We start from the raw sequence: 26,623 nt of genomic DNA, 5'->3' as shown, positions 1-26,623 counted from the left end.
TCTATAAGCTCTGTCGCTAACTTTAGCTCTGCGTACACGTTATACAGCACTTTAGCTAACTGTAAACCTAGCGTTTATCATTCTAGCCTAATAAGACAGCTAGCGTTAACGTTAGCTTATGGCGTTTTATGCCCGTTTACGCAGGGAAGATGACACAAGGCGACACAATCCAGCCAGTTTGCTAACTGTTGTTGATCGTCGTTATGGCTGAGACTGAGAGAGAGCTGAGTCTTATTGACAAGAATATAATAAGGTAATGCACCCTCTGGTCTTACTTTATTTGACAGTTAACTAAAGGCTTGTTATGTATATGCTAGCTAGCTACTCCACTCATTAATGCTAGCTAAATATTTGTTTCCTCTAATTTTGATTAAAAAAGAATGTGAAATGTGTTATTTTGGGTCATGTTAGGCCGTTATATACACACAAAAAGTGGCTACTTTTTGTGCAAGCACTTTGGAATCAAACTAATCTTTCCCTATGTGAACCTGTTGTTTACCATGCCCCACCTTGTTGCCTTGTGTCTAGTTTGCTGGAAGTCCCATTGCGTCCCACTGTAACATCCCTAAATCTGCACTGCAATCGCATCCCAAGGATTGAGGGCCTGACCTCAGCCTGGCACCTACGGCACTTAGACCTTTCCTCCAACTGCATCTCTCAGATTGAGGCACTTAGTTCCCTGGCATCTCTGAGGACCTTGAATTTATCCTGCAACTCCATAACCAAGGTTGAAGGTGAGCCGTTTAGGCGCCGCTTACTCGGGCAATATCTTTTAGCATTGTAGGTGTTCTCCGAGTCATAAGTCTTCATTACCGGGTCTTGTATTGCTGGTCACTCACTGCATTGTGAGCTGTAGATTCACTGAGTTTTTGTTGTTGCTTCTTGCTATACCCCCAGGACTGAACGGCCTTGTGAATCTAACAAGATTAAACCTGTCCTACAATCAGATAAACAGCCTTACCGGTGAGTCGAGTACTGACCGAACAACGTTTTTTTGTTATTATTGTTGAACTCAAATAAAAGGGCTTGCAAGCAATCACCCCATTCATGATATTGACTCGTATTATGTCCACAATAGGCTTGCTCTACCTCCATGGCACGGAATACAAGCTGAAGCTGCTTAGTCTCCATAGTAACCACCTGGACAACATCAACCACCTGCTGCAGTGCATGCTGGGAGTGCAAAGTTTGAGAGAGGTCACCCTGAGCCAGGATGGCATCGGCAACCCTGTCTGTAGTTTTCCAGGTTGGCCATTGAAAACCTTGTTGTGGAATTGTGACTAGTTGTTGGATTTTCACAAAATGTATCGCAGACAATGGAAAAGTCTTAATCAGTAGCTGTGCCTGTAACCACTGTGAGCTGCTTTATCTCAGCAGATTTCATCTTCTTCCCTCTTTGTTGATTTTGATGCTTCATTTACCAGTCCACCGCAAGCTAATTATTGGATTTTGCATAATATCCAGTCCATAACTCCCCATTATTGTCCATAATGAAAGCACATAATGAGGATCAGTGATAGTCAAATGGAGAGCCATTGATAGAACTTTAGTCTATCTATGTATCTATATCTATTTTCATGGCATTGGAAAGCACACAACTGGCAGCAGTTATGTAAATAATGAATAATAATATTAAAAAAACTGCACACCTTCAATCCATCTTCCCATTCCGCCATTGATCACTTTGCAGGAAGGAAAAGCATACACACATTGATGATTAAAATCAGTCGCATGTTTTGAAATCCAAGAGGGGTAGCCAGCCACACAGTTCAAGGCCAGTTTTTACTCATGTGTCTGTGTGTGTTGCTCCAGGCTACTCGGAGCTTGTTATGCAGTCGTTGCCACAGATCTCTGTTCTGGATGGCTTGGACCGGCTGGGAAATCCAGCAGCTCTGGGGGAGGACAGTCTTGGTGACATCCCGGGTCTGGAGGACTATGTGGACTTCCTGCTCTCCTCGGACACAAGTGCCAATGAAGTGGTAAATCTTAGTGCCAGGTTTTTGTTATAGCTTTATTCCAGTGTATAATCTATTGAAATGTATAATGACACAATAATACTGTTAGTCCTTAATGAAAAATATCCCTAATGCATAATATTATGATAGTTTGTAATGACAGTGTACATTTTTGTACACATAGAGCAATATTTCTTTAACTGCTAACACAGTATTTATAGCTGGTTTTCCAGCTTCCAGCATTTGGTATTCAAATTGTGATTGTGATGTGAAATCTGAAATTCAGAATGGCAAAAAATCTAATATCACAAACATGTTTTTTTTTCTCCCTAAAACCCAAAGTATTAGTTGTGGCAAATTGCAAAATCATGATGGGGGCTTGATGGAGAAGCATTGTGCTGTGGGAGGACAATGTATCCCCCAAATCCTCAGCAGAGTTGTTCACTGGCAAGACTGTGGTTCTACTTGGCAGAGATGCCAGTTTTGAATTATTCATAATTCAGAATAGTGCTGTGGGTGCAGCCTGAGTCTGTTGTAAATAACTGGAGTTCCACCAATCATGGAACTTCTGGGATATCTTGTAATTTTGCGATTGTGTATTTCAGACAGGGAAAGTCAGGAAATTTGATAAATCTTCCGGGGAAGTCCGGGAATGTCACAAATGGTCACTTCACAGGATTATTATACTAGTCTATTTTATAACTTGTCTCACACATTCATTGCATTAGAAGGCAGTTTTCAGCTGTTCTCTCCAGTCTGGCAGAAACCAGACTGTTTACCCCTGAACTTTACTCACTTTTCTGAGCTGAAAAACAATATTAAAGGAACACTCTGTCCATTTTCAACCAGCTTTGTATCATTAGAACATCAGTAGTACATCAGAAAACTGTAAACTGTTTTGAAGTCTGTCATTTAATTTGACAGTTATTGAGTGTTAAAAGTGTGGACCAGTGACATCACTGGTCCACACTAACTCAAATTAATAACTCATTAACTCAAATCAACTCTCAATAACTGTCAAACTAGATGAATGATGAATAGTTTGACAGTTATTGAGAGTTGATTTGAGTTAATGAGTTATTAATTTGAGTTAGGGTGGACCAGTGATGTCACTGGTCCACACTTAAACACTCAATAACTGTCAAATTAAATGACAGACTTCAAAACCGTTTACAGTTTACTGATATACTACTGATGTTCTAATGATACAAAGCTGGTTGAAAATGGGCGGAGTGTTCCTTTAACAAGCCAGGAAGGAATCACACTGACTTCACTTATGGAAAATCATGGAAAAGTAATGCACTTCTTCATCACGGCCACATTGGGAACCCTGAAATGTGTTCTATAGCCAAATGCAAAAAGCAGATTTAGTTTCCGTTGCAGGCTGGACGCGACGGTCCTCTCACCACACCCCGCATAGACGAGATGCTGACCCAGTTTCGTCAGCGGATCGGCTCTGAAGAAATCACAGATCCAGTCACACGTCCAGAGCGCCAGGGCTTCCAGCTGGGTCGGGTCCCCGCTGCTGATCCGTCGCACCCTGCTAATGAACAACGCATCAGGAAACTGGAGCACCAGGTGTCGCAGCTGTTCCAGCAGGTGTGTGTGTGTCTGTGTGTGTTTTTACATTTAAATCCACCCTATACATCCCAAAAATAAGCATTGTGTGAGGTAGAGGTGGCGATACCAATTTATCAGAAGCGATCTGAATACTATAAATACTGTGTAACCGTCAAATACTGCTTGGTTTACAGAGTATTCATGCTGTCTAGTATTGACCTTGTAGAATAATTGCAGGAGCAAGTGAATGCACTGGCCATTGTATAACGATCTTAAATCAAATAAAGAAATAAATTATAATAATGAAATGGAGGATAGGCTGTAGAAGAGACTAGATTGAAGCCAACCCCCCCCCCGCATCGATTGAACAAGGCTTATTGATTGACTCTCAAAAGCAGCTTTTTCACCGTAGGTTAACAGATAAAGAAAAGTGTGGTATGTTATGCCTGATGAAACGGACTGATATCCAGCCTGCATAGCCAAAACTCCTCGGTTATACAATAGGTACTATGCATATAAACTTCACAAATAGCAATGTGTCAGCATTTTAACATTTCAGGAGATGTTTTTCCTCCAGCCAGACTCCCACCCAACCCCCCCCCCCCCCCCCGGCAAGTCATGGCTCATTTAAGTAAAGATATTCGGACTGTGTAATTTGCCCATCTGAGTATGCGTACTTGGGAGCTGGATCCCGATCCTGATTCTGCAGATGTGATCAGTGAACCTTTCATGTTAAGTCCTTATCATTCTAATTACATTTACAAGTCTTTGCTAAGTGTGTCATTTTTCCTTGCTGCTGTGACATTTGATCGTCCCCTGGTCTTACTCATGCTGTTGTTCAGTTTTTGCTCAGCCAAACCAGTAGACTAGCGAATAGTTGAATACAAATCAATATTTCTGCAATATTTCCCCAGGTCCCTGCAGGGGACGTCTCCAGTAGCTCCGCGCCCCCCGTTGTGACGGTACGGAAGGCCAAGAGGGACACGGACCGCACCTCAGAGAGCGAGTGTGACAGTGGGAAGGAGAACAGGAGGCGCAGCAGGATCCCAAAACATCGTAGCAGCACCGCAACATTGAGGAGAACCACCAAGGAGACCAAGGGCAGGTGAATCCTGCGCCAGCATAACTCCACCTGACAGAGACTCAGCTGTCAGATTAACTACTGTCTGGCCATGCTAGAATAATTTGATGAACAAACACATTTAATTTAAATAATGTTAAGCAGATTCATACACTTACCCAAGTTTGCTGACGCAGCAATATTTACAATAGTAATTGGCAAACTGTGTTCTTAATAATCCAGCACAATATGCCGCAGTGGACTCCATGTATATCATGCATCAATCTAACCAGGTATCTTGACGATGGTGCAAATCCTTTTACCTTATAGAAGGAAGTGGGTGATAAATTGTCTTCTCTGTACGATGTCGTAAACTCTCCTCCTCTGTTAGAAATTACAGCTGTCATCCCGCTCCCATGATTAACGACTGTGCCGCTCTGGTCGACCCCCTCATCTTACTTCATCACCGTCGTATGACATGTGCTTAGGATTCAGTCATTTCACTTTAGGAAGCTCCCAGCTGTCCTCATCAAAAGCAAGGTGATGTGAAGACATTAGCTCCAAATTCAATTCAAAGTTGCTCAAACTCTGCGCACCTATAAAAGTGAGGAAGTCATCGGCTTTGACCTTTCTCGAGCCAGACATTAGCTGGAGGGGCTGTTTATGATCCATTTTACAGCTGGTTCAATACCTGCGATTTGTTTTATGTGCAGCGATCAGGAGAATCCTAAACAGAAGAGTTCAAAGTGTGCTGCGGGGCCCAGGAGGAAGGCGGAGAGCCCGGGGCGTGTAGACCCAGCGAGGAGGGGTCCTATCAGAGCCGGCAGGGCCTCTGAGGAGGAGGAAACCTACCGGGTATGGGCTGGATAGGTCAGCTGCAGACTGACTTACTGCAGCCATGTTTATTGAATTAACTACGTGACTGCACACGAGTGGAGTGGACGACCTCGGCAATCTGTAACCGGTCCGTGTTGCCATATCTCTGTACAAGCATTGTTTGTGTCTTTACCAAATTTGGGGCGTGGGTCGTGGTGGGTATGTTCCAGACAATAGTGGAGGAGCGTGACCAGGAGAGGGAGAGGCGTTGGAAGGCGGAGCAGGCTGTGAGGAAGCTCACGGAGCAGCTGAAGTGTCTGCAAACCAAGGCCAGCGAGGAAAAGGACCTTCAGAGCATGGCCCTTCACACCACAGACAGGTGACAGGCCAGACAGATGGACACACATGCACACAGAGGCATACACACCAGGTGTAATACAATAGCGCTGAAGCCGATAGCAAGAGGAAAAAAGACTCAAATCATTGAACTCGTCTCTGTGGATTTTAGTTCTCGTCCGCATAATGGGTTCTCATCCATTTCTATCCTCTTCATCCTTTCGCGTTGCCTCTCATGAGAGTTAGGCCTGCTGCCTGTGTCATACTTGAACAATGAATACCCATCTCACCATTAAACTTCCTCATCATCATTGTCACAAAGCCTCTTAAAATCAGGCATACATATTGCCTCCATTACCCAGAAACTCTCAAGTACGCCTGCACTTTCCTGTGATTATAGAGCTACTTAGCATAAAGAAGATAATTAACCTGCTCACCCAGCCTGCTTATATACCTTATATTTAATTTGCAGAGGGTACACTTATCCGTAATTAAATATCCCCATCTCTCTCCCTACACATGTAAGACCCAGGTTTGCCACGGGTCTGGAACGTGCTTGAATTTACAAAGTAAAAATCAAGTACTTGAAAGTGCTTGGAGAGACCATTCGGCTGCACAGATCGAGCCGGAGAGCCAGGTGTAGCTGCAGTATCTCCTGCACTGTCCTTGCTCGCACCGCCCGCTGCTCAGATAAATCAGCATTATGATGGTAATTAGAGGCATGGTGACAGCAGCATATGTCAGCAGTGTCACGTGAATCAATCTTAGCTGTCACTTTGGCTGCAGCTTTTTAATGACTCTTAACGGGGTGGCTACTGTTGACTACCTCTCACATCAGGGGACAGATTAGAGAGAAATGACTCATGGGAAATTGAAAGAGAGAACTATATGAGGTGGTAGACATGCGCTCTTGTTTTTGCATGTGCAGTTGTAGGCGCCCTCAATTTTCCCAGCATGCCTCCATTCTGCGCTCTCCTGGCTTTCACTCTTCACTGCACTCTGCCCTTTTGCATAATAATTGTTTTGCTATCTCCATTTTCCACCATGTTTACATTCTCTCTTCCTTGAGATTAGATTTCCATTATGCTTTAGTGTCAGATTTTTCCAATTTCACAGGTCATCATCCTTTCAACATTTAGAAATAAAGCAAAAATACACAGAGGACAAATTGCCACTAGTTGCCTCCACATAAAATACACCTTTTCCATATCAATACAAATTTCCTCCCCCTGCTGTTCCTCCACTCTCCTACCCTTCTTTCCCTCCTTCCTAGACTGAAAGAGTTGTTGCTGAAGGAGCGATCCGGACGGTCTGACATGCAGAGCCGTGTTGAGGAGCTGGAGGGCAGGTGCCAATCCCTGACCCAGCAGCTGGAGAAAGCTTGCAGCAGTGAGGGCCAACACAAGACTGCCCTGCGCAGCCTGGAGGATGCCATCTCCCATGGAGAGGCACTCAGGGCTCGCCAGCAGGCCGAGGAGGTAGCTCGTTAGTAGCACTAACCATTAGAGCTGAACTATTAATTAAAAGAAATAAAAAAATCTAAATAGCAATATGAACTTCTACATTTTCCAAATAGAACTGGCCATAATTAATTTGAGAGAGGGATGTCCAAAATGCATTTCTAAACAAGGTTTAGAGCTGCTGGTAATCTTTGGTCCATGAATCAAGTAGAATAATGGTTACCTAAAACCTTTCACCAAACTCAGTAAATCCTGAACACTGACAAGATCTCTATCTATCTATCTATCTATCTATATGGGGGGGTGGATTTATTGGATAGGACACTAGGCAGACGGGAAGGGTGGAAAGAGAGAGTGGGTTGGATTGGAACCCGGGACAGCCACGACCACATGTAAGCCTCAGTGGTACGCGCTCTACCAGGTGAGCCACCAGGACGCCCCAACAATTTTAAAGTAAAAAATAAAATAAAAAATCGATGACAAGAAAAACCTTAAATCACAATTGCATTGAATATTCTGTAAAAATAATGGCAATCAGATTTTCTTTTTGCCAATATATTTCAGCTCTAGTTATACAAGCATCTCTGCCTACATAGGTCGTTTATTTAGACTTGTATAGATGTAGATCTATCATGGGGTTTCTGTTCCAACTTAATATTTACCACTGAACATCTTATCTCCCTTGCATGGGATTTAAAATAAAAGCTCTAGGCCAGTGCTGTAAAAGGAATATCAAGAATTCAGCAGGGAGGGTCATTCAGGCTCCACCATCAGCATGATGAAGCATAATTGGGCTCAATTGTGGCAGCCTTGGACACAGCATGTGCTGTCTTTGTTCAGATGAAGCGGTACCAGGAGCTGGAGAACAGGGCAGCAGCTCTGAAGAGAGAGCTGGACATCCAGAGAGCCTCAGTTCGCCAGCACAAAGACAAGCTGCAGCACGTGCATGAGCTGCTGGTATCCAGGGAACAAGAGCACAGGTGACTTGGGTTTCATTTAGGGCTGCATTATCAATTAACCTATCTATTATGTTTTCAATTAATTGATAATTGAGTCTATATTAATGTAAAAAAAAATGACAAATGCCCCTCACACATTACCAGGGCCTTCATCTTGTGATATGAAATGGGGGCGGGGGCGGGGGGGACAAGCAAATATTCGAATTTCTGAAGCTGTAATCAGCAAATGTGTGGTATTTTCATTTGATAAATGACTAAATCAGTAGAAAATGCATTCAGGATTCATTTTAATAACCACAGTAAATAATCAGATTACCAATGAGGAATTTGTCTTATTGCAAGTATGCAGCAATGCGATCAGATCAATAATTGAAGACAACGCTATATAGAAAACAGTCACTAAACAATGTCAAAATTCTTCAGCATCCTGGCGGTATGCAGGTCCTGAAGGGATGTCAGGCATCAATTATAATCTTGATAATTAATTTTCTATTGATTGATTAATCAACTAATCGTTTCATCACTAGTTTTATTATGAAGCAGTGGAAGAACACTACATTCATTGCTCAGTATTAAAAAAAACATCTCATCCTCTAAAATTTTACTACTTGTAAATTAAGAACTCCGATAGCTTCAACTACATTTAATATTCAATAGTGAATATTAATCTTATGTTGATTATGTCGGTGTCACATTTTTCACATTTTGGAATTAAACTCATTGGAAGACAGACTTCAGACTCTATTTTTATTCTATTTTCAACAAGACTTATATAATACAATTGTTAATTGGCCTGTTATGCTACTTTGAAATGATGACAAAACAAAATGATCCTGGCTGTGTTCAGGGTTAAGCAGGTGAATCTCCCATCCCATCCTTACTAGCGATCCGTTGTCTCACAGAAAAGAGCTGGAGGTGCGGTTGACGCCCGGTGGGGTGGATTTCCACCAGGCGGTGGCAAAAGAGGTTGCGTCGGTGGGACAGAGACACGCCCAGAGGGAGACGGAGCTTGAGGAGAGACTGGCAGAGGGCAGGAAACAGTATGCCGCCCTGGAGGACGAGTTCCGCATGGCGCTAACCATCGAGGCTTCTCGCTTCTCTGAGGTGAGCGTGTAGATACTGAGGCAGTGTCCTCTCAACATTTACTCTATATTCTCTCTGCGTTCCAGCTGAGAAATGATTATTGTGTCCAATAAACAGTGAAAGGTTTGAACTGGAATTGACCCCAATCTAGGTGGGCGTCGTTTTTTTCCTTATCTGCCTGATCGTGACAGCTGAGATTGAACTAGGATAATGTAACTCTGGATAAGTAGTCTGTCATTGCCACAGGAAGCGAGCTACATATAAGGACTGGATTTGAATCAATCTGTACTTGCTCATTATGGTTACAGATTTCATTCGCCTGCTGCAGGAAGTGTAATCTCGATTGCTAATGCCTGGGCAATTTGCTACTTTAATTCTGTAACTTTTTACCCTTTGGCAAAGTCTGAAGGAGATTGCTAGTCGAATTCACATCGATGGGAACCTTTGAAAGATTGCTTTCCGTAAATCCATGACGTATAGGTTGTCCATCTGACAGCCTACTCCGTCAGACCTCAAACTTGACGTTGATCGATGAAATTGTCAAGTCAGGTTGTAACACTTGGGCCCAAAGTCCTTCACTAATTTTCCTACATTTCCCTCTGACATTAACCCCTTCCCCCCCCCCCCCCCCCCCCCCGGATTCTATAGGTGAAGAAAGTGTGTGATCGACTGAGTGCAGAGCTGCCGGAGCTCAAGGCGGCCCTCGTGCAGTCCCAGCAGAGGGAGAAGAAATCGGGCTCTCTGGTGCAGGAGCTCACAGCCATGGTCAAAGAACAGAAGAGCCGCATCACTGATCTCATCAAAGCCAAGAGAGACGCTGTCGCTGATCTGAAGGTACGGCAACAAAGTAACAGGGCGGAGAGATCTGTCGTAATCTTTCCGCGGGCCCTCCATGTTGAATTTATAGCAAGTTATTTGATCGGACTGGCTTTATGAAGTGGTGCAGCTAGAATAGAGGTTATTAGTTTTGGACATCAGTCAGTGCCTTTTCAATACTGGTCAGTGGGAGCGTCTGCGAGACTGAAAGGGCAGCCTTTGAGACTTCATGAATACTGAATGGTCCGGCTGCCGTTCCATCTGTCAGCCTTGACATCGGTTGATCTTTATTCGTGTCTTACTGTCTGTCTGCCAGGGCCGCCTGCGTTCATCGGTTGATCTTTATTCGTGTCTTACTGCCTGTCTGCCAGGGCCGCCTGCGTTCATCGGTTGATCTTTATTCGTGTCTTACTGTCTGTCTGCCAGGGCCGCCTGCGTTCATCGGTTGATCTTTATTCGTGTCTTACTGTCTGTCTGCCAGGGCCGCCTGCGTTCATCGGTTGATCTTTATTCGTGTCTTACTGTCTGTCTGCCAGGGCCGCCTGCATTCATCGGTTGATCTTTATTCGTGTCTTACTGTCTGTCTGCCAGGGCCGCCTGCGTTCATCGGTTGATCTTTATTCGTGTCTTACTGTCTGTCTGCCAGGGCCGCCTGCGTTCATCGGTTGATCTTTATTCGTGTCTTACTGTCTGTCTGCCAGGGCCGCCTGCGTTCATCGGTTGATCTTTATTCGTGTCTTACTGTCTGTCTGCCAGGGCCGCCTGCATTCCCGAGAAGCAGAGGCGGAGCAGGAGCGGCGTCTCAGCCTGCAGCTGGAGTTACTGAAGAAGGACAAGGCTCGGCTTCTGTCTCAGCTCACAGCCCAGGAGTCTGTGATCGACGGCCTCAGGGCAGAGAGGAGGATCTGGGGCCAGGAGCTTGCTCAGCAAGGTGGGAAGCGGGCATAAGGACACTTGTCCAGTTCATAGCCAACCCCGTGTGTGGCTGCTTTGGATGAATGAAACCGAAACGGACACTTGTCTTTAATCATCACAACACATGCACACACACACACACACACACACACACACACACACACACACACACACACACACACACACACACACACACACACACACACACACACACACACACACACACACACACATGCTAGAATGGTGCCGTGAAATTCAATCTCTGCATTTTTTCCATCCATCCATCCTTGCTTGTCCTTCCTCCATGGAGCAGGTCAGGAGTGGTGGTAGTGGTGTAGTGCAGGGTATATACGCAGGTATACGGCGTATACCTCGTGCGGGCTCGCCCGCCCTGTAGCTCGCGTACCCAGTTCGACTGCTGCGCGGGCTCACACGCTCTTATGACATCACTTATGACATCATCAGTGATGTCACAATGCACCCTATGGCATCATCAGTGGACCTATGACATCATCAGTGATGTCACAAATGCAAAATAGATAGCCCACCTTGGCACCAAATAAATGGGGAGAACATACATACCCCCAGTGCCAACAGCAGGTTGGAATCGAACCCAGGAGGTTCTTGCTGTGAGGCGATAGCGCTACCACTGCGCCACCGTGCCTCTAAGGATGAACATTATGGTGCATAGTAACACACATTGGTAGCCAGTATTAATTGTTTGTCGAGATACAATAAATAGTTAGCTTCCCTTGAGTCAATGGCCGCCAGGTGATGCTACATATTGGCCATGGGCAAAGAGAGTAACCTCTAAGTCAGGGATGGGCAACTTTGATGATAGAGAGGGCCACAAAAAAATGGCCTTGCTATATAGGGCCAGATTGTGACGGTGCACTTCCACCAGTAGCCTACTGTAACACCATCACTCCCAATTATAGCTACTAATTTGATGAAAAGGACTGGTAATCGAAGTTTATTATACCAACATTTATATATTTTTTCATATTCAAATGTAGTAATTCTTCCATTCAGATGACACCAGTAACTTTGCTCTAGCTTTAAAACAGCCCGCTACAGCAATTTGATGGGGTGCATCACCCAAATATGTCATATTAATCAGATTAGTAATGTTGCATGTGCAATGTGCATCCTGGATATAGTTTGCTACAATAGCATTAGCTCAGATGCTAACGTGTAACAGTACAGTATGGATGGACAATGCTAACGCCATTAGCGCCATGTTCTGGGATGTCCAGTAAAATAAAAACACAGATTTGGGTGGTCTAACCTAACAACCAAAAACGCCTTGTAAAACAAAAAAACAAAAAAAAGACCCAGGGGCCACACTGAGTGAGGTCGGGGGCCGCCAGTTGCCCACCCCTGCTCCAAGTAATTCAGATATCCTACAAGCAGAGCAAACACGGTGGAGATTCTGCAACAGTATGGAAGGAGCAGCAGCTGTGTGCCTTGGTAAGCGCTGAGGTTTTGTGTCTTAGGTAGTTAAGTAAAGATCGCCATCTAGTGGTTATTTGGGACACATATGGATGTTGAGTAGTGTCTTGAGAGACATAATGTAATGCACGTTTTCATTCCTATCTTTTTGGTAGGAGTGTCTTTGGCTCAGGACCGTGGTCGCCTGGAGGCCAGGATAGAGGTGCTGGGCACTGAGCTGGAGACGCAGAAGAAGCACAACGAGAGGGACAACGATGCCCTCCGGATTAAAGCCAAAATCATTGATGACCAGACAGACACCATCCGCAAACTCAAAGAGGTTAGAAGGATACTTTGATGAATGAAGTGAAAGGGTTGGTGACTGATGTTTTCCCGACTCTTTTCTGTCACTGACTTTTTAATACTCCCTGTTCCTTTGCACACATCTGTCTCTATACTAATTCATCTTTTTCTCTTATGCATCAATGTTTTTTGTTTGTTTTGTTTTTTAAGCTACCATAATGACTAGTTAGTTGCTATAGGACCGGAAGTGGCAGGCGGCCTAACGTCAAATACGGAAGTGGTTGCGTGCATAGAGCCTATTGAATAATGCATAGCTTCCTGTCTCTTCCCTTTTGTACCTATCTCCCACCTCCCACATCTCCTCTTCCCCCCGCTGCTCCTCGCTCCCAGGCCTTGCAGGAGCGTGACGAGCAGATGCGGAAGCAGCGTGAGGAGGCGGTCCAGGCCCAGAGGAGCTTCCAGCAGCAGCTCGAAGAGGAGACAGCCCCACTGGCTGAGCTCAGGGAGCGCCTGGAGCAGCTCAGCCTGCGCAAGGACCAGCTCAAACAGCAGCTGGAGGACAGGGAGCTGGAGCTCGAGGACGTCAAAAGAGTTTACAGGCAAGGCTACCATCTCTCTCACACAAACACAAACACACAGTACAGTAAAGCAACACGACACCTCTGATATCTGAGTTCGGGGGGCTGAGACCCTGAACAGACACACAGCGTATCACTCACTCACACTCAGTCACTCTAAAACTGGAATTATGCCTCCCGCATCGGCGAGGACCGCGAGTGTCCGTGCGGAAAAGTGGCGTCAAATCAGCAGACACGCCCCTCCGCAAGGCTCCCGTGCGGACGGTTTTCACCTGGCCGTGCACACACCACACATTTTCTAACTACGCGGACGCGGCTGGGCGGACAAAGTGGAGTTTTCAAGACTCCCGCTCACTTCTGCGAGCAGAAACCCGTACAGAGTATAAAAGCTCCACACGTTTTCTCGTCAGGATTCCGTGCGACAGTCCAAACATCAAGTTGTGTTTCCAGCTTCAATCATTCAGTCTTATTAAAGACTCTATGAAATGGTATCTTTACTTCCTTGATTTGATGTATTTCCAAACAGGATGTTGGGGCTGGACATAATGCAGATTTGGTGGGACATAATGCAGTGATGGATTATTCAAGTCTAAACCAATGACATCTGAGTCAGGGAGAAAAAGGCAGCTTTATTTGATGGGAGGGGCTAGATTGTAAAAAACAACAACAACAACTGTGATGGCTTTATTGGTTGTAAATTTCCATTTACTGGTGCAGCATGAGGTCACCATTACAGATATACTGTTTTCCAGAAAGTAACAGTAATGGGAGTTCACTGCATGGCGGCTTTAAGGCTGTGATCACATTGGATGTTTGATTTATTTCAATGATTTGGTCGTGGCAGGCGTGTGTCTCCTCCAGTCTATGTCACTAGTGATTTTGGGATGCTGCCCTGGGTGCTCCAATTTGAAAATATCTGAACATCAGCTTTGCCGCGCAGTGTAAACAATGTCATACTACTTCTCCAGCCAGGTGAAAATAGCTCTTGAGAATGGGCACTCTCTAGGTGTTGGACGAGATAATAAAAGGACAAGATAATAAAACTATAACTAAAACTCATCTTGTGCATGTTTCTTTTCATTGTCCCGTTTGTCGCTTCAGGTTATGAATGATGTAATGATCCTTCTCTCGCCGAACCTCTTACTCTCTCCTTGTTGCTCGAACCTGCACTTTATTCCGACCAATTGTCATCATCGCTGCTGTGTGTTCCGTTTCCTCTTAGCGCTTCCAACAGGAAGTGGCAGGAGAAGGCAGACCTGCTGACCCGGCTGGAGAGCCAGGTGAAGCGCATGAAGGAGAACTTTGACTCGAAGGAACGCTTGCTGCTGGAGGAACGGGAAAAAGCAACAGAGGCACACAGGTACGCCGCGGTATCAAATGAGGGTGAAACTCACCTCGAGAATCCTCATCTGTAATTCATTCTAGGACAGTCTGATCAAAATTCATGAACCTGAACAAGAAACCCTATAGACTCTTGCAGGGTCATTATTACAGTCTGGGACTGCTCCACTGAGAATCGAGAGACTCGTTCCTGTCACAAATAATGATTAGACTGTCTCAGAACATAAAAGTGATATATATTCATGCGTAAATTCTGTGGTGTTCCCTTTGAAACAAGAGGTGTGCTATGGGGTACTGTCATTTTAAATCAAGTAGTAGATATGCGTACACTGCCAGAGTTAGTGGTTGGGTTCTCGCGGGGGCCATCCAAGCCATAAAATGTATAAACTCGTAGTGCTGTCAGGCAGTACAGCATCTACCCAAAAGCCTTACCTCATGTTGCCTTGTGTTGTATCTGTTGCTGTGCCTCATCCAGAGCCACAGTAGAGAAGTTGCACAGTGTGGACAATGCGTTTCGGCGGCAACTTGAGTCCGTCCAGGCAACTCATCAAACTGAGCTCCTGCGAATGGCCAATGACAAGCAGAAGCAGATAGAGATAGCCAATCAGAAGGTACGATGCTGCTTCACTTCACTGATGATACAGTTGGATTTATAGAGCGCCTAGGTCACACACTCTTCCAGGTTCAGCAGCATGGTACCTAAGGTATTTCATTCCCCATTCATTTTTCCATAGATGTTTAAAAAAAAGCCCCAGGAAAAACAAACAACAACGCGTATTTACTGGTTTGTTTTTTAGTCCAAGTGAAATGATGGCCTCTCCTGATTCTGAATATAGCTAAATAGCTTGGTTTGACCATTGAAGTAAATGTCTTTTTATAAGGAGTTGTCTTAACGTCTATGGGGAAATTAATGGGGAATGAAATCTCTTAGGTCCCATGCCGAACCTGGAAGAGGGCGTGACTTGGGCACTCTATATTACATTCGGAATAATTAAACTACATGTCCTTGAAAAATTGTTGCACTCTTGACGGTCGGTGCAAGCCATTATGATCAAGTGTGTGTGTGTGCGTGTGTGCGTGTGTGTGTGTATGTGCGTGTGCGCGTCAGGTATTTCAAGTGGAAGAGGAGATGCGTCAGCTCCTGGAAGAGACTGAAACCAACAAGAGAATCATGGAAGAGAAAATGAACCGTCTCACCAGTGTACTGAAAGACTTTTAATAACAACACAAATTACTTGTCTGAAAGGTCCATAGTTCCATTTTTAATGGAGAAAAGTTAAATTGTTAATAAGCTTTGAAAGATTTTTTTTTTAATAAAAGTCAATTTTCCAGCCATTTTTATATATTTGTTAAGTTATTAGCATAAAATCTCTATGAAAACAGTTTTGGCTCCCTTTTTGTTATTCATTATACTGTATTGTAGTTGTGATAGGAAAATTAATTAATTGTGTTTGCCCCAAATCAACATGTGAGAAGTTTGCAGTGGAAACAGAGACTGAGTTGAATATTTGGCTGCAAGATTTTCTGTACCCTGGTTTGTTGCAAAGTAAATGTACAAAGTTTAATTTTAATTTGATTTCATTTTTGAAGATACCAGACACCTGGCAATAGAGAGAGTGAACGGTTTAATCTTAAGATTTGGGGGCAGGTGGAAACGACAGGGGGAGGGGCTACCTTGGCAGGGACAGCCAGCATGACGGTTTCCGTGGCAACGGCCTAACGTAAACGTAACGTACGTTCATTTAAAAAGCCTACAAAACATATTTAGCTGTCGTGCCGGGTGAGCTAACCCGAGTCACCTGAATGGGGAAAAAATTCACAATATCTGTAGTCGAAAACTGAACGGCTCAACGAGGAAGACTTTGTTTGAAAGACATTTCTAAGCATGGAGCTTGAGACAATGGCAGAAGAAACCGTGCGCTCGACGCCGAGTCGCCATGAGAAAAGTTTGGGGCTCCTCACCATGAAGTTTGTCAGCCTGCTTCAAGACGCACAGGACGGCGTGCTGGACCTGAAAGTGGTCAGTGAAACAATGGCGAGCAAGCTGTTACTTTGGTTTGTTGAACTGGTGTTTTGCAGAGGCGAACAAAGGCAGCTGTCAGTCTCAAACGGGGCCCGTCTGTCATCAGACAGGTGCATTGATTTGTTTTCCAGGGGGGACTAGCTGCTGTCCGCCATTGATGTGTTAGCATTTTTCTCAGTCTTAACACCATCTCACCATAAGTAACATCAAAAGCGATTTTAGGAACTGAGGGGTATGTGCCAGCTTGCAGTTAAACGGTTAATAAACCAGCGAATACATTGACGGTGAAGGTAACGTAGTCAGTCCCATGTTGTACCTTGATGGGTTCCTTAAATCTGCTATATTCCCCAATTACTGTGCATTACCCCCAGACCTCCATTTTTTTTAGACTGTGTCCCAATAATACAGTCAATGGTCCCAATGAACCTCCGACCCGAGGCCTGATGTTTTAATTAGTACAGAGAAATACATAATGGAACCAAATACTCGAACCTAGTGGTATGAAATGAAACCAAGGCTATTCCTCGCTTTGACGCAGTCTTCCTGAAGGTCTGCCACACTCTGGAAATCACTGTTCGATCATCATCAGTTTCCTTTCATCTTACCTCATGCTAATGATATGTGCCAACTAGTCATTAGTCAATTCATAAATGAGCTAATCAATTTCAAGATGTTGAATTTAATTCAGTGAAATTCCATTTTTTTTCTATTTTTCTTACCACATATCAAGATTACACATAGTGTTACAGTATTCAATATGATTAAATACTGTATGTTATATCATAAAATGTTAAAGGGACCTTCCAAGTGGTATTTGTTGCATACATAATCATATTACTGTACATACAACATTATTATTGAAGGTTGGCTAGTTGATTTGTATTTGAGTCACAATGTTTGATTTAATTATCATGTTTATTAGCAAGTCAGTCAAAACAACCTCGAAATGGAATTTAATTGAATGAAATTCAATTCTGTTCCCTTAAAGCAGTGGGTGACATTCCAATTTTTACTCCAGGAGCTAAATTGGAATTTACCATTGATTCTCAATTCAGTTAATGAATGGCCACAAACCCTGTAGGACACACACACACACACACACACACACACACACATTCCTCTCAATGTTTCTTTCCTGGCATCTCTGAAATTATTCTGTTTCCTTGGTTCTCTCCTGCTGCTAACTTGCCCAAACCTCTTGCCACTGCCGCTGAATGTGTGTGTTTTCTTTTTTAATAATCAGCAAAAGCTTTTTGAAAGACAGTCAGTCACGACTCACTAGCTGCGTTCAGTGCCTTGACAACTTGTGGCTGTATCTTCGCCAGATGTATCGGGAGTCTTTCGACCTCACTGATGATAAGGAGTTTTTCCCTCTCTTCTTGCGCGCCAAAGCTGGGTAATGTTTACACAGCAGGGCTCCTTAGCTGCTCTGCCTCCTCCCTCCGCCTCGGCTATTGTATGACTCTCTTCGTGCGCCAAGGGGTTTGATTTGTTGTTTGTGCAGCTTAATTTGCCAAATCCTTTATTCTATTCAGTCTCAAGTCTGTTTCCCCCCCATGCATTGTTTCCCACAGGAATCTGGGGTTTCCTGCTCATGCCACTTTAAGTGTCAGCTGTGATGCACTTGGTCAACATGGGTTCATATGAAGCTGTCTTTGGGTCACGCACTTTAATGAAGTGTCATGTCGTCTGAATGTACAGGCTGCAGACAGCTTGGCAGTGAGGCAGAAGAGGAGGATATATGACATCACCAATGTCCTGGAAGGTGTGGGCCTGATCGAGAAGAAAAACAAGAATATAATCCAGTGGAGGTTCGAACAATCAAGTTTTTCCTATTTCCATGATTAGAAGTGGTGAAATATTTACCTTGATACTTCCAGGAAGTAGTTCATGGGAAGAAGAACAAAAAAAAATCTCATACTTCCATGCTATTATCAGTGCAGGAATAGGAAACTAGGCATATTTTTGTTGATTTGTTTTTTTAAATGGATCGCCAATTATCTGACACCTAAACGACCGCAGCTAGTCTTCCTGGGGTCCGAGACAAATATACATTACATAACCGACAATAAGATAGAATACACAGAAAACATGTATCACATAAGATAAAATACACAAATTATAGAATATACAAAAAAAACATGCATATTCATAACCCCAGCCCCGGTAGCTGATCAAGTCAAGTTTATTTGTATAGCCCTAATTCACAAAAGAATGTGTCTAGCTAAGCACTATCAATAAACACGATTGAACAATCTTAGAGAGGAGGGGGGGGGGGGGGAGAGCAGAACAAAAAGTGTATATTGGGGCTGGGTGATACGGTTGAAATCAATATCACGATAATCATACAGAGCTTTTTTAATTACCGTATATCACAATATGGTTCTAAAAATGCATATACACATTTGTATTATTTGTATCTGTCAAATGTGGTGATTACACTGGAAAAGAACCACGTCGGATGGCTACTGGCCTCCCAGCAAAACCTTACTAGCTGGTGTTCATTTCCCACCTTGTCTGTAACAATTCCAACCTTCGGTCTCTCCTCTCCTCCCTCCTCTTCCTGGTCCCTTGCAGGGGGGCGAACATGGGCAGCCAGAGCCAGGAGGTGCTGGAGCAGGTGGAGCTGCTGAAGGCCCAGATGGCTGAGCTGGAGGCCCAAGAGAGGGAGCTGGACAGCCAGAAGGCCTGGCTGGAGGACAGCATCACGCACCTTAGCCACGACCCCATCGCCTGCGCATATCCTTTCATGTCAGCTCATACGCCTAATCATCCTGTTCTTTTCCTCCTCGTTGAGTTCATTTAGTTTCTCTTATCCAATTCGGGTGTCTTCTTCCGTGACGTCTTTTTTGTTTGAGCCTTCTTTTTTGGGTAATCTCACTTGCACAGCCTGTAATTTCATCGTTTCTATCTTTTATCATTTTATGTGTAAATTAAATGAACAAAAACACCTGAACAACAGGCGAAACTGGGGGAAAATGCCCCTACTTTGTAGAATAATTGAAACGCAACTCAAGGCCTGTCTGCATACATTTGATTCGGCCTTTAAAACATGACTTAAAAGTTGTCTCCCTATGGCAGTGTGAACATTTCGCTTTGATGTCATGATGTCATGCCATCTCAGTGAAACTGGACTTAATGCGTCTGTCTCTCTTTACAGTTTGTAATTCTACTCCTCTAGGGGGCCACACACACACACACACACACACACACACCCCGTTTATTCCTTTGAGAGAGAAGATGCCAAGTTGATCCTTCTAACATTGCTTGCCTGTTGAATGGAGCAACTGCTATAAAAGGAGGATTATAAATATAATTGCCATTGTCAGTCCCATGCCGCTAATCCTGAGTAGCACAATTTTCACCATCTTGTTTTTCCAGTTTATTGTCTCCCCTTTTCCTCCACTAAGTAATCCTGTTTGTTTCCTTAGCACCTCTACACTTATAAGTTTGTTTCCTTAGCACCTCTACACTTATACGTTTGTTTCCTTAGCACCTCTACACTTATAAGTTTGTTTCCTTAGCACCTCTACACTTATAAGTTTGTTTCCTTAGCACCTCTACACTTATAAGTTTGTTTCCTTAGCACCTCTACACTTATACGTTTGTTTCCTTAGCACCTCTACACTTATAAGTTTGTTTCCTTAGCACCTCTACACTTATAAGTTTGTTTCCTTAGCACCTCTACACTTATAAGTTTGTTTCCTTAGCACCTCTACACTTATAAGTTTGTTTCCTTAGCACCTCTACACTTATAAGTTTGTTTCCTTAGCACCTCTACACTTATAAGTTTGTGACACCTGAAGACATCTGCAACGCCTTCAGCGGAGACACTCTTCTGGCTATCGTGGCTCCGGCGGGGACACAGCTGGAGGTGCCGCTACCTGAAATGGTTGGTCACTGCCCACAAGCTTGCTTTATTGCTTTGTATGTGTTTTGGTCCAAGTGAAATGTTATATAGTCTCTCCTGATTCTAGATGTAGTGTAGCTGAATCGCTTGGTTTGACCAAGCTTTACTAAATACCAGAAACTAGAATTTACTATACCCCCCGTTTTCTATCTTGGACCACAAGCATCCTATTATAAAAGCAGGCTGTTAAGTGGAAATGAAAACAGGCTTGCTAATGAGGCACAGGGTTCTCTGCACCATCTGGCTGCTTATTCTAGAAGCCTTGGCGTGTGTCTGCTCTGGACCATTGATAGACACACACCCTGGGGCAGCAGTGTGGTGTAGTGATTATTAGGGAGATGCCCTTCAACCATGATAAGTCCTTGGTTTGGTTCCCCCGTGACACCACATCCATCTTGCTTAGGGGTTTTTGAAGGAGACACCTGAACACGAGCAACTGCCCTTTAGCTTCACAAAGAATAAAAACTAAGCAGTCTAAAACGATTACCATCGCTGATTTCTAGAGAAACATCAGGGTGTTAACCTGCCGTTAAACTGCTGCTCTCCAGGGCCTGACCGGTCAGAGGAAGTACCAGGTGAACCTACGCAGCTACTCGGCTCCCATCCATGTCGTGCTCATCAACAGGGACTCGGCCTCCTCCAAGCCCGTGGTCTTCTCCGTCCCTCCTGCCAACGATGTCTGCGCCCTGCCCACACCACCCAGCACCCCTGTCGGCCGGCAGACGTTCCCCGTGGTCGTCCTGCCGGCGTACTCTGCCTCCAACACCTCCTCTTCCTCCTGCAGCCAGGAATCTGTCTGCTCAGACCACCAGATGGCGCTGCCAGAACACGAAGTGCTGAGTCTGACGCCTTCGTCTACCCCTACTGACATACAGATGGGTAAGTATGGGGACTTGCTGCAGCAGATCCAAGGATGAGTGGGTGGACGAATAAACCTTTATTACCAGCCATGTAGCGGCCTGATAATCTAGTTCACTTAAAACCCCACATTAGTGTATTAAGCTAAAAACGGCAGTTAAAATAAATGTTATAATGATGATAATAATAATAATAATAATAATACATTGAATTTGTAATGCACTTTTCACTAGAAATAAATCTCAAAAAGTGCTACAGAGTAAATGCAGGAACATATAAAAATGAACCAAAAACAAAGAACATTAAAAGCCACACAAAGGAGAAAAGGCCTGAAAGCAGAATATTATAGACAAGGCGTAAGAACAAAGACCAAAAACCAGCACAAAGTGAAAGCAAGGTTTTAAGGGCCGTTGTAAAAGCAAGATAGATAGATAGATAGATAGATATATCTTTATTTTTGTGTCACTCCTCAACAAACAAATATGGTATAAAAAACAGCAAAAAGTGCATTAAAAAGTTGAGGACCACTCACATGGAGTTGTGAGACACAATACAATTCAAAACAATAAAAGATAAAAACATACATACAAGTACTATTACACAGAAAATACAGTTGGCAATACAATATGTAAAAGGAAGGGGCAGTTTATTGGGCGGTGCTCATGAAGGCTACTCTTCTTTTTAGGATGAGGTGGCAGGTCTTGGCACATTCATTTATACCGTGTTCACCAACAAAAATTTTACGCAATTTATTTATGTCATCAAGGTCATTAAAATTCTCATAGTGTTTTGATAGAAAAATAGAAAGATCAGCGCGAATGTCGTTGTAAAGTTCACAGTGTAATAGAACGTGGGCTTCAGATTCAATAGAACCACTGTTGCACAGTGTGCAGAAACGACTCAACAAGCAACGACAGTCTGTGGTGCCCTCAGGTCGTCGGGGAGAGCATTCCACAGACGAGGTGCAGATGAGCAGGCCAGATCCCCTGTGGTGCCGAGCTTGGTCCTGGGGGGGGGTGGAGAAGGTTGCTGTTTCTGGATGGCAGGTTGAGGGAGCAGGTTTGTGGTATGAGCAGTTGCTTGAGGTAGGGAGGGGCATGTATTTGATCCTGGAGGAGCCAGTGTAGTGGGTGTAGGACAGGTGTGATGTGTTCATGTTTCGCGCACTCATCAGGATCATAGCAGTGCTGTTCTGGATGTATTGGAGCTTTGGGAGGCTCATACTAGGAATCCCGGCGAGAAGTGTGTTGCAATAGTTCCAGCCTGGAGCTGTGGAATTTGTCCTCCGCATTAATCCATCCTGGCTCGTCGTCCTCCGTGGTCAGGCCAGGAGCAGTGGGCAGCTGCAGTGAAGCGTCCGGAGACCCAGCTCTTCCTGGCCAGGCGACGATCTTGTTGCATGTTTTTAGTGGGAGCTTATACAGTATATGGAGGAGGGGAGCACTGGGAGAACATGCAAACTCCACACAGAAAGGCCCTTTTCACGAGATAGCGTGGAAACATACCCCCAGTGCCAACGGGCAGGAAGTGAACCCAAGACCTTCTTGCTGTGAGGCGAGAGTGCTACCACTGCGGCAGAGTGTGGGGCGGAGGTTGGAGATGTTCCTGAGGTGGTAGGAGGTCTTGCACAGTTGTTTGATGTAGGTCAAGTGAGGGTCGAACCTAATGCCCAGGTTGGAGACTGATGGAGAGGGAAATGTCTTGGCCAGTGAAAGGTGATACGAGTTATAGGAGGTGACTGGACCTGGCGTGGGGTGCCAACTAAAATAGCCTCCGTTTTGGAGCTATTTATCTGCAGGAAGTTGTGTTTCATCCAGGCCGTTATCTCCTCAAGGCAGGTGGTTAGTGATGATGATGATGATGCAGAGGGGGGTTGTTGGTGGGACCGTTTTTAGGTATGTTAGCGTAGCAGCGGAATGATATTCCATGCCGGCTAATGACACGACCTTGGGGGAGCATGTACAGAATGAACAGGGTGTTATTCCTCCCCTCCTGCCTGCAGAGTGCCCCCCCCCCCCCCTCCAGGCAGGGAGCATGTACAGAATGAACAAGGTGTTATTCCCCCCCTCCTGCCTGCAGAGTGCCCCCCCCCTCCAGGCGGGGAGCATGTACAGAATGAACAGGGTGTTATTCCCCCCCTCCTGCCTGCAGAGGGCCCCCCCCCCCCCCTCCAGGCGGGGAGCATGTACAGAATGAACAGGGTGTTATTCCCCCCCTCCTGCCTGCAGAGGGCCCCCCCCCCCCCTCCAGGCGGGGAGCATGTACAGAATGAACAGGGTGTTATTCCCCCCCTCCTGCCTGCAGAGTGCCCCCCCCCCCCCCTCCAGGCAGGGAGCATGTACAGAATGAACAGGGTGTGATTCCTCCCCTCCTGCCTGCAGAGTGCCCCCCCCCCCCCCCTTCCCAGGCGGGAAGCATGTACAGAATGAACAGGGTGTTATTCCCCCCCTCCTGCCTGCAGAGTGCCCCCCCCAGGCAGCAGCGGTGTTGATGCAGCAGCAGACAGACCTGAGCAGCCAGGAGTTCCAGTCTGTGCTGGATGTGGGCAGCCTGATGAGGCTCAACACTGCCACAGACCACATGAAGGAGGAGAGAGAGGGTAATGGAGTGGGAAGGGGAATGAGTGCATGTAGACTGAACAGTGTTCATCTGTAACTCCATGCAGCAGTGCTGCTTGGGGTAAATTCAATGTTTTTCATCCGTTCCAGTTATTGCTCTATTGAACGTTTTAAGTTCTGTTCTCAGAACGTTGATTCCAAACATTTAGGACTTCACCTTTTTGATGTAATGTATGTGGGGGGACGGGATGGCTGAGTTATAGGCTCGTATTTTAGTTTATCTATGTAGGTGTGATCCTTATTTTCTTGCCGATACAGAGGAATTACTGTTGAAGGTTCATTAGTCTAGAACAGCGTTTCTCAACTGGTGGGTCGGGCCGTTTTGATTGGGTCGCGGACATTGGCCAAATTTTTTTTTTTTTTTTTTTTCCCATATTTCATTTGAGTTAAATTCAGATTATTGAAACTGGATTAGCCTGACCAGTTTTACTTGTTTAACAAGCTGAAGCATATGCTCTGCCTGTAATTCAAGAGAAGTCTGCCTTTTCATTTCATATTTAATTTTAGTTCAATTCAGATGATTGAAACTGGATTAGCATGGCCCCAGTTTAATTAAAAGTTATGACCAGTTTAACTAAAAAGCATATAGCCTGCCTGTGATTCCTTTTTATTTCATATTAGTTAAATTCAGACTACTGAAACTGGATTAGCATGACCAGGTTAACTTGTTTTATTATTATTATTATTATTATTAACTTGTTTAAAAACATATAGGCATGTAATTCAAGATAAGTCTGCCTTTTATTTCATATTTCATAGAGTTCAAATAAGACTTTCTGAGCATGACCAGTTTGACTTTTTTAAATTTAAAAACATATAGGCCTGTAATTCAAGTCTGCCTTATTTCAATTGGTTTTTAGCCCTAGTTGCACTTCTGTTGCACTTTTTTGTTCATTTGAGGTTTATAACAGTGCATGAAGGCATTGTGTATTAAATTAATGCGCTATTTTTTGTGCAATAAATTTGAGTGGTTTAAAAAAAAATCTGAAATTTGGGTTGCGACTTCATGACAAGGAAAATAGTGGGTCCTGAGGCTACACCAGTTGAGAACCACTGGTCTAGAACATCTCACTTGGGAATAGATCCACTATAGTATATGAAAAACATTGTTTTAATTGTCTTCTAGGAGTTGCTGATCTTATCGATGAGCTGATGTCTACTGACGGTAAGCATCGCAAGACCTGGTTTGAAGAAATTAGATAACTTTTATCATTCCTAAATTTTGGCTTCACATATCGGCAATACATTTTTGGTCGGATGTAGATGTTGGTCTCCCTCATGCTGTATTTATTGATTGATTGATTGCAGTGTCACCATTGATGCGTCTCTCCAAATGCAGGCGTCAACTACAACTTCAACCTGGACGACCACGCAGGAGTGTGCGACCTGTTCGATGTGCAGATCCTAAATTACTGACGGCTTACAACAGCACTGCTGTATGCCCGTACGATCCCCAGGAGTTCTTCTCTCTCTCTCTGAAGAAGCTTCAACAATCGTGTTTTCCTTTTTGCTATTATCGCACTGCCTGAACATACCGTTGCCATCCTAAAAAAAGCCCTTTCCAAGCACGAGAATGTGCTTCTGTGCTCCAGAGAATACTGGCCTCTTTCCCTCAGCCAACAGGTCCAAGTTATATAAATGATAACAAAACTCATGCAGTCTCTGAATGCATTTGCTATAGGCTATTTAGCCAGGAGTCACCATGCTTCCATTGGGTGTTTACATGGGAGCTTATTTAGAGGGGGTGGTGTTGGTAATGGAGCCATATCTGTAAAGGTTTACAGGGGGGGAAAGCTACAACATTCCAGAGAAATTGGGTGCCTTAGTGGGAAGCGAGTTGGGCGAAATCCTCAAGCCTCCTTCTGCACTAGTGTGTGTCTGTGTTCCTCCGTAGCCTTGGTTTCAGTGAAAGGCTCCAGACTTGAAGACAACCGAAGTACTTTTTTTGATGAGCCACCTGTTTGTGCTACAAAATGTTTCGTTGTGCTACTGAAATGTTTTGCTTATACTAGCACCAGTGCTACCACCTAATTAAGTAAGTGTACAACCCTGATTAACAAAAACACACAAAGTGTGGACCAAAACAGCTCAGCAGGCACAGTAGAATATCAAAAATTGAAGAAAGGAGCTGTTAGGAATTTAAATGACAAAATTTAATTGGAGATAATTGTACCTGTGTACTACAAAGAGTTTAACAAAACAGAGTACATATTCATGAAGGTGATACGGGCAAGATAGATACCGCAACGCGTTTCAACCGTTGGGTTTACAGTTTGGCTTACAGCCTGACCAAAACCCAACGGTTGAAACGCGTTGCGGTATCTATCTTGCCCGTATCACCTTCATGAAGATGTACTCTGTTTTGTTAAACTCTTTGTAGTGCACAACACAGGTACAATTATTTCCAATTAAATTTTGGCATTTAAATTCCTAACAGCTCCTTTCTTCAATTTTTGACAAACCTGATTAACAACATCTGCTTTGTCAGAAAAATGTCAGATGATATTTATTGTAAATGGCTTGTGCCAAACTGACCAACTATCTACCAAAGATGTATAAGGGGAGGAGGATCTACAGCACACTAAGAGCAGAGTCAACCGA

General features: G+C 44.3%; 2 protein-coding genes across 2 annotated transcripts; both read left to right on the top strand.

Annotated features, from left to right (window-relative positions):
- Positions 1-203: 203 nt before the first annotated feature.
- Positions 204-15,884, top strand: LOC310792359 (leucine-rich repeat and coiled-coil domain-containing protein 1-like; the record flags this gene model as incomplete). The annotated part of the gene is made up of 19 exons (XM_083654081.1): positions 204-253; positions 529-734; positions 898-963; positions 1,079-1,246; positions 1,813-1,979; positions 3,339-3,554; positions 4,430-4,620; positions 5,289-5,430; positions 5,622-5,770; positions 7,001-7,205; positions 8,028-8,167; positions 9,049-9,250; positions 9,878-10,063; positions 10,802-10,976; positions 12,568-12,731; positions 13,085-13,293; positions 14,495-14,632; positions 15,089-15,224; positions 15,722-15,884. 19 exons carry the CDS (start codon positions 204-206, stop codon positions 15,830-15,832), a joined length of 3,021 nt encoding a protein of 1,006 aa, XP_083510207.1. The 3' UTR covers positions 15,833-15,884.
- A 614-nt stretch (positions 15,885-16,498) lies between these two features.
- e2f5 (E2F transcription factor 5) lies at positions 16,499-25,438 on the top strand (the record flags this gene model as incomplete). Its single annotated transcript, XM_083654080.1, has 8 exons — positions 16,499-16,633; positions 18,338-18,447; positions 19,214-19,364; positions 20,409-20,528; positions 21,095-21,425; positions 23,866-24,003; positions 25,149-25,187; positions 25,362-25,438. The coding sequence occupies 8 exons, from the start codon at positions 16,499-16,501 to the stop codon at positions 25,436-25,438; spliced, it is 1,101 nt and encodes a 366-aa protein (XP_083510206.1).
- Between the last annotated feature and the right edge of the window lie 1,185 nt (positions 25,439-26,623).

This window comes from Poromitra crassiceps (genome assembly GCF_964638095.1).
Source record: "Poromitra crassiceps genome assembly, chromosome: 17".
NCBI classification, from domain to species: domain Eukaryota; kingdom Metazoa; phylum Chordata; class Actinopteri; order Beryciformes; family Melamphaidae; genus Poromitra; species Poromitra crassiceps.
Note: the sequence above shows the minus strand (reverse complement) of the source record. Positions and strands in the feature narration are given on the sequence as shown.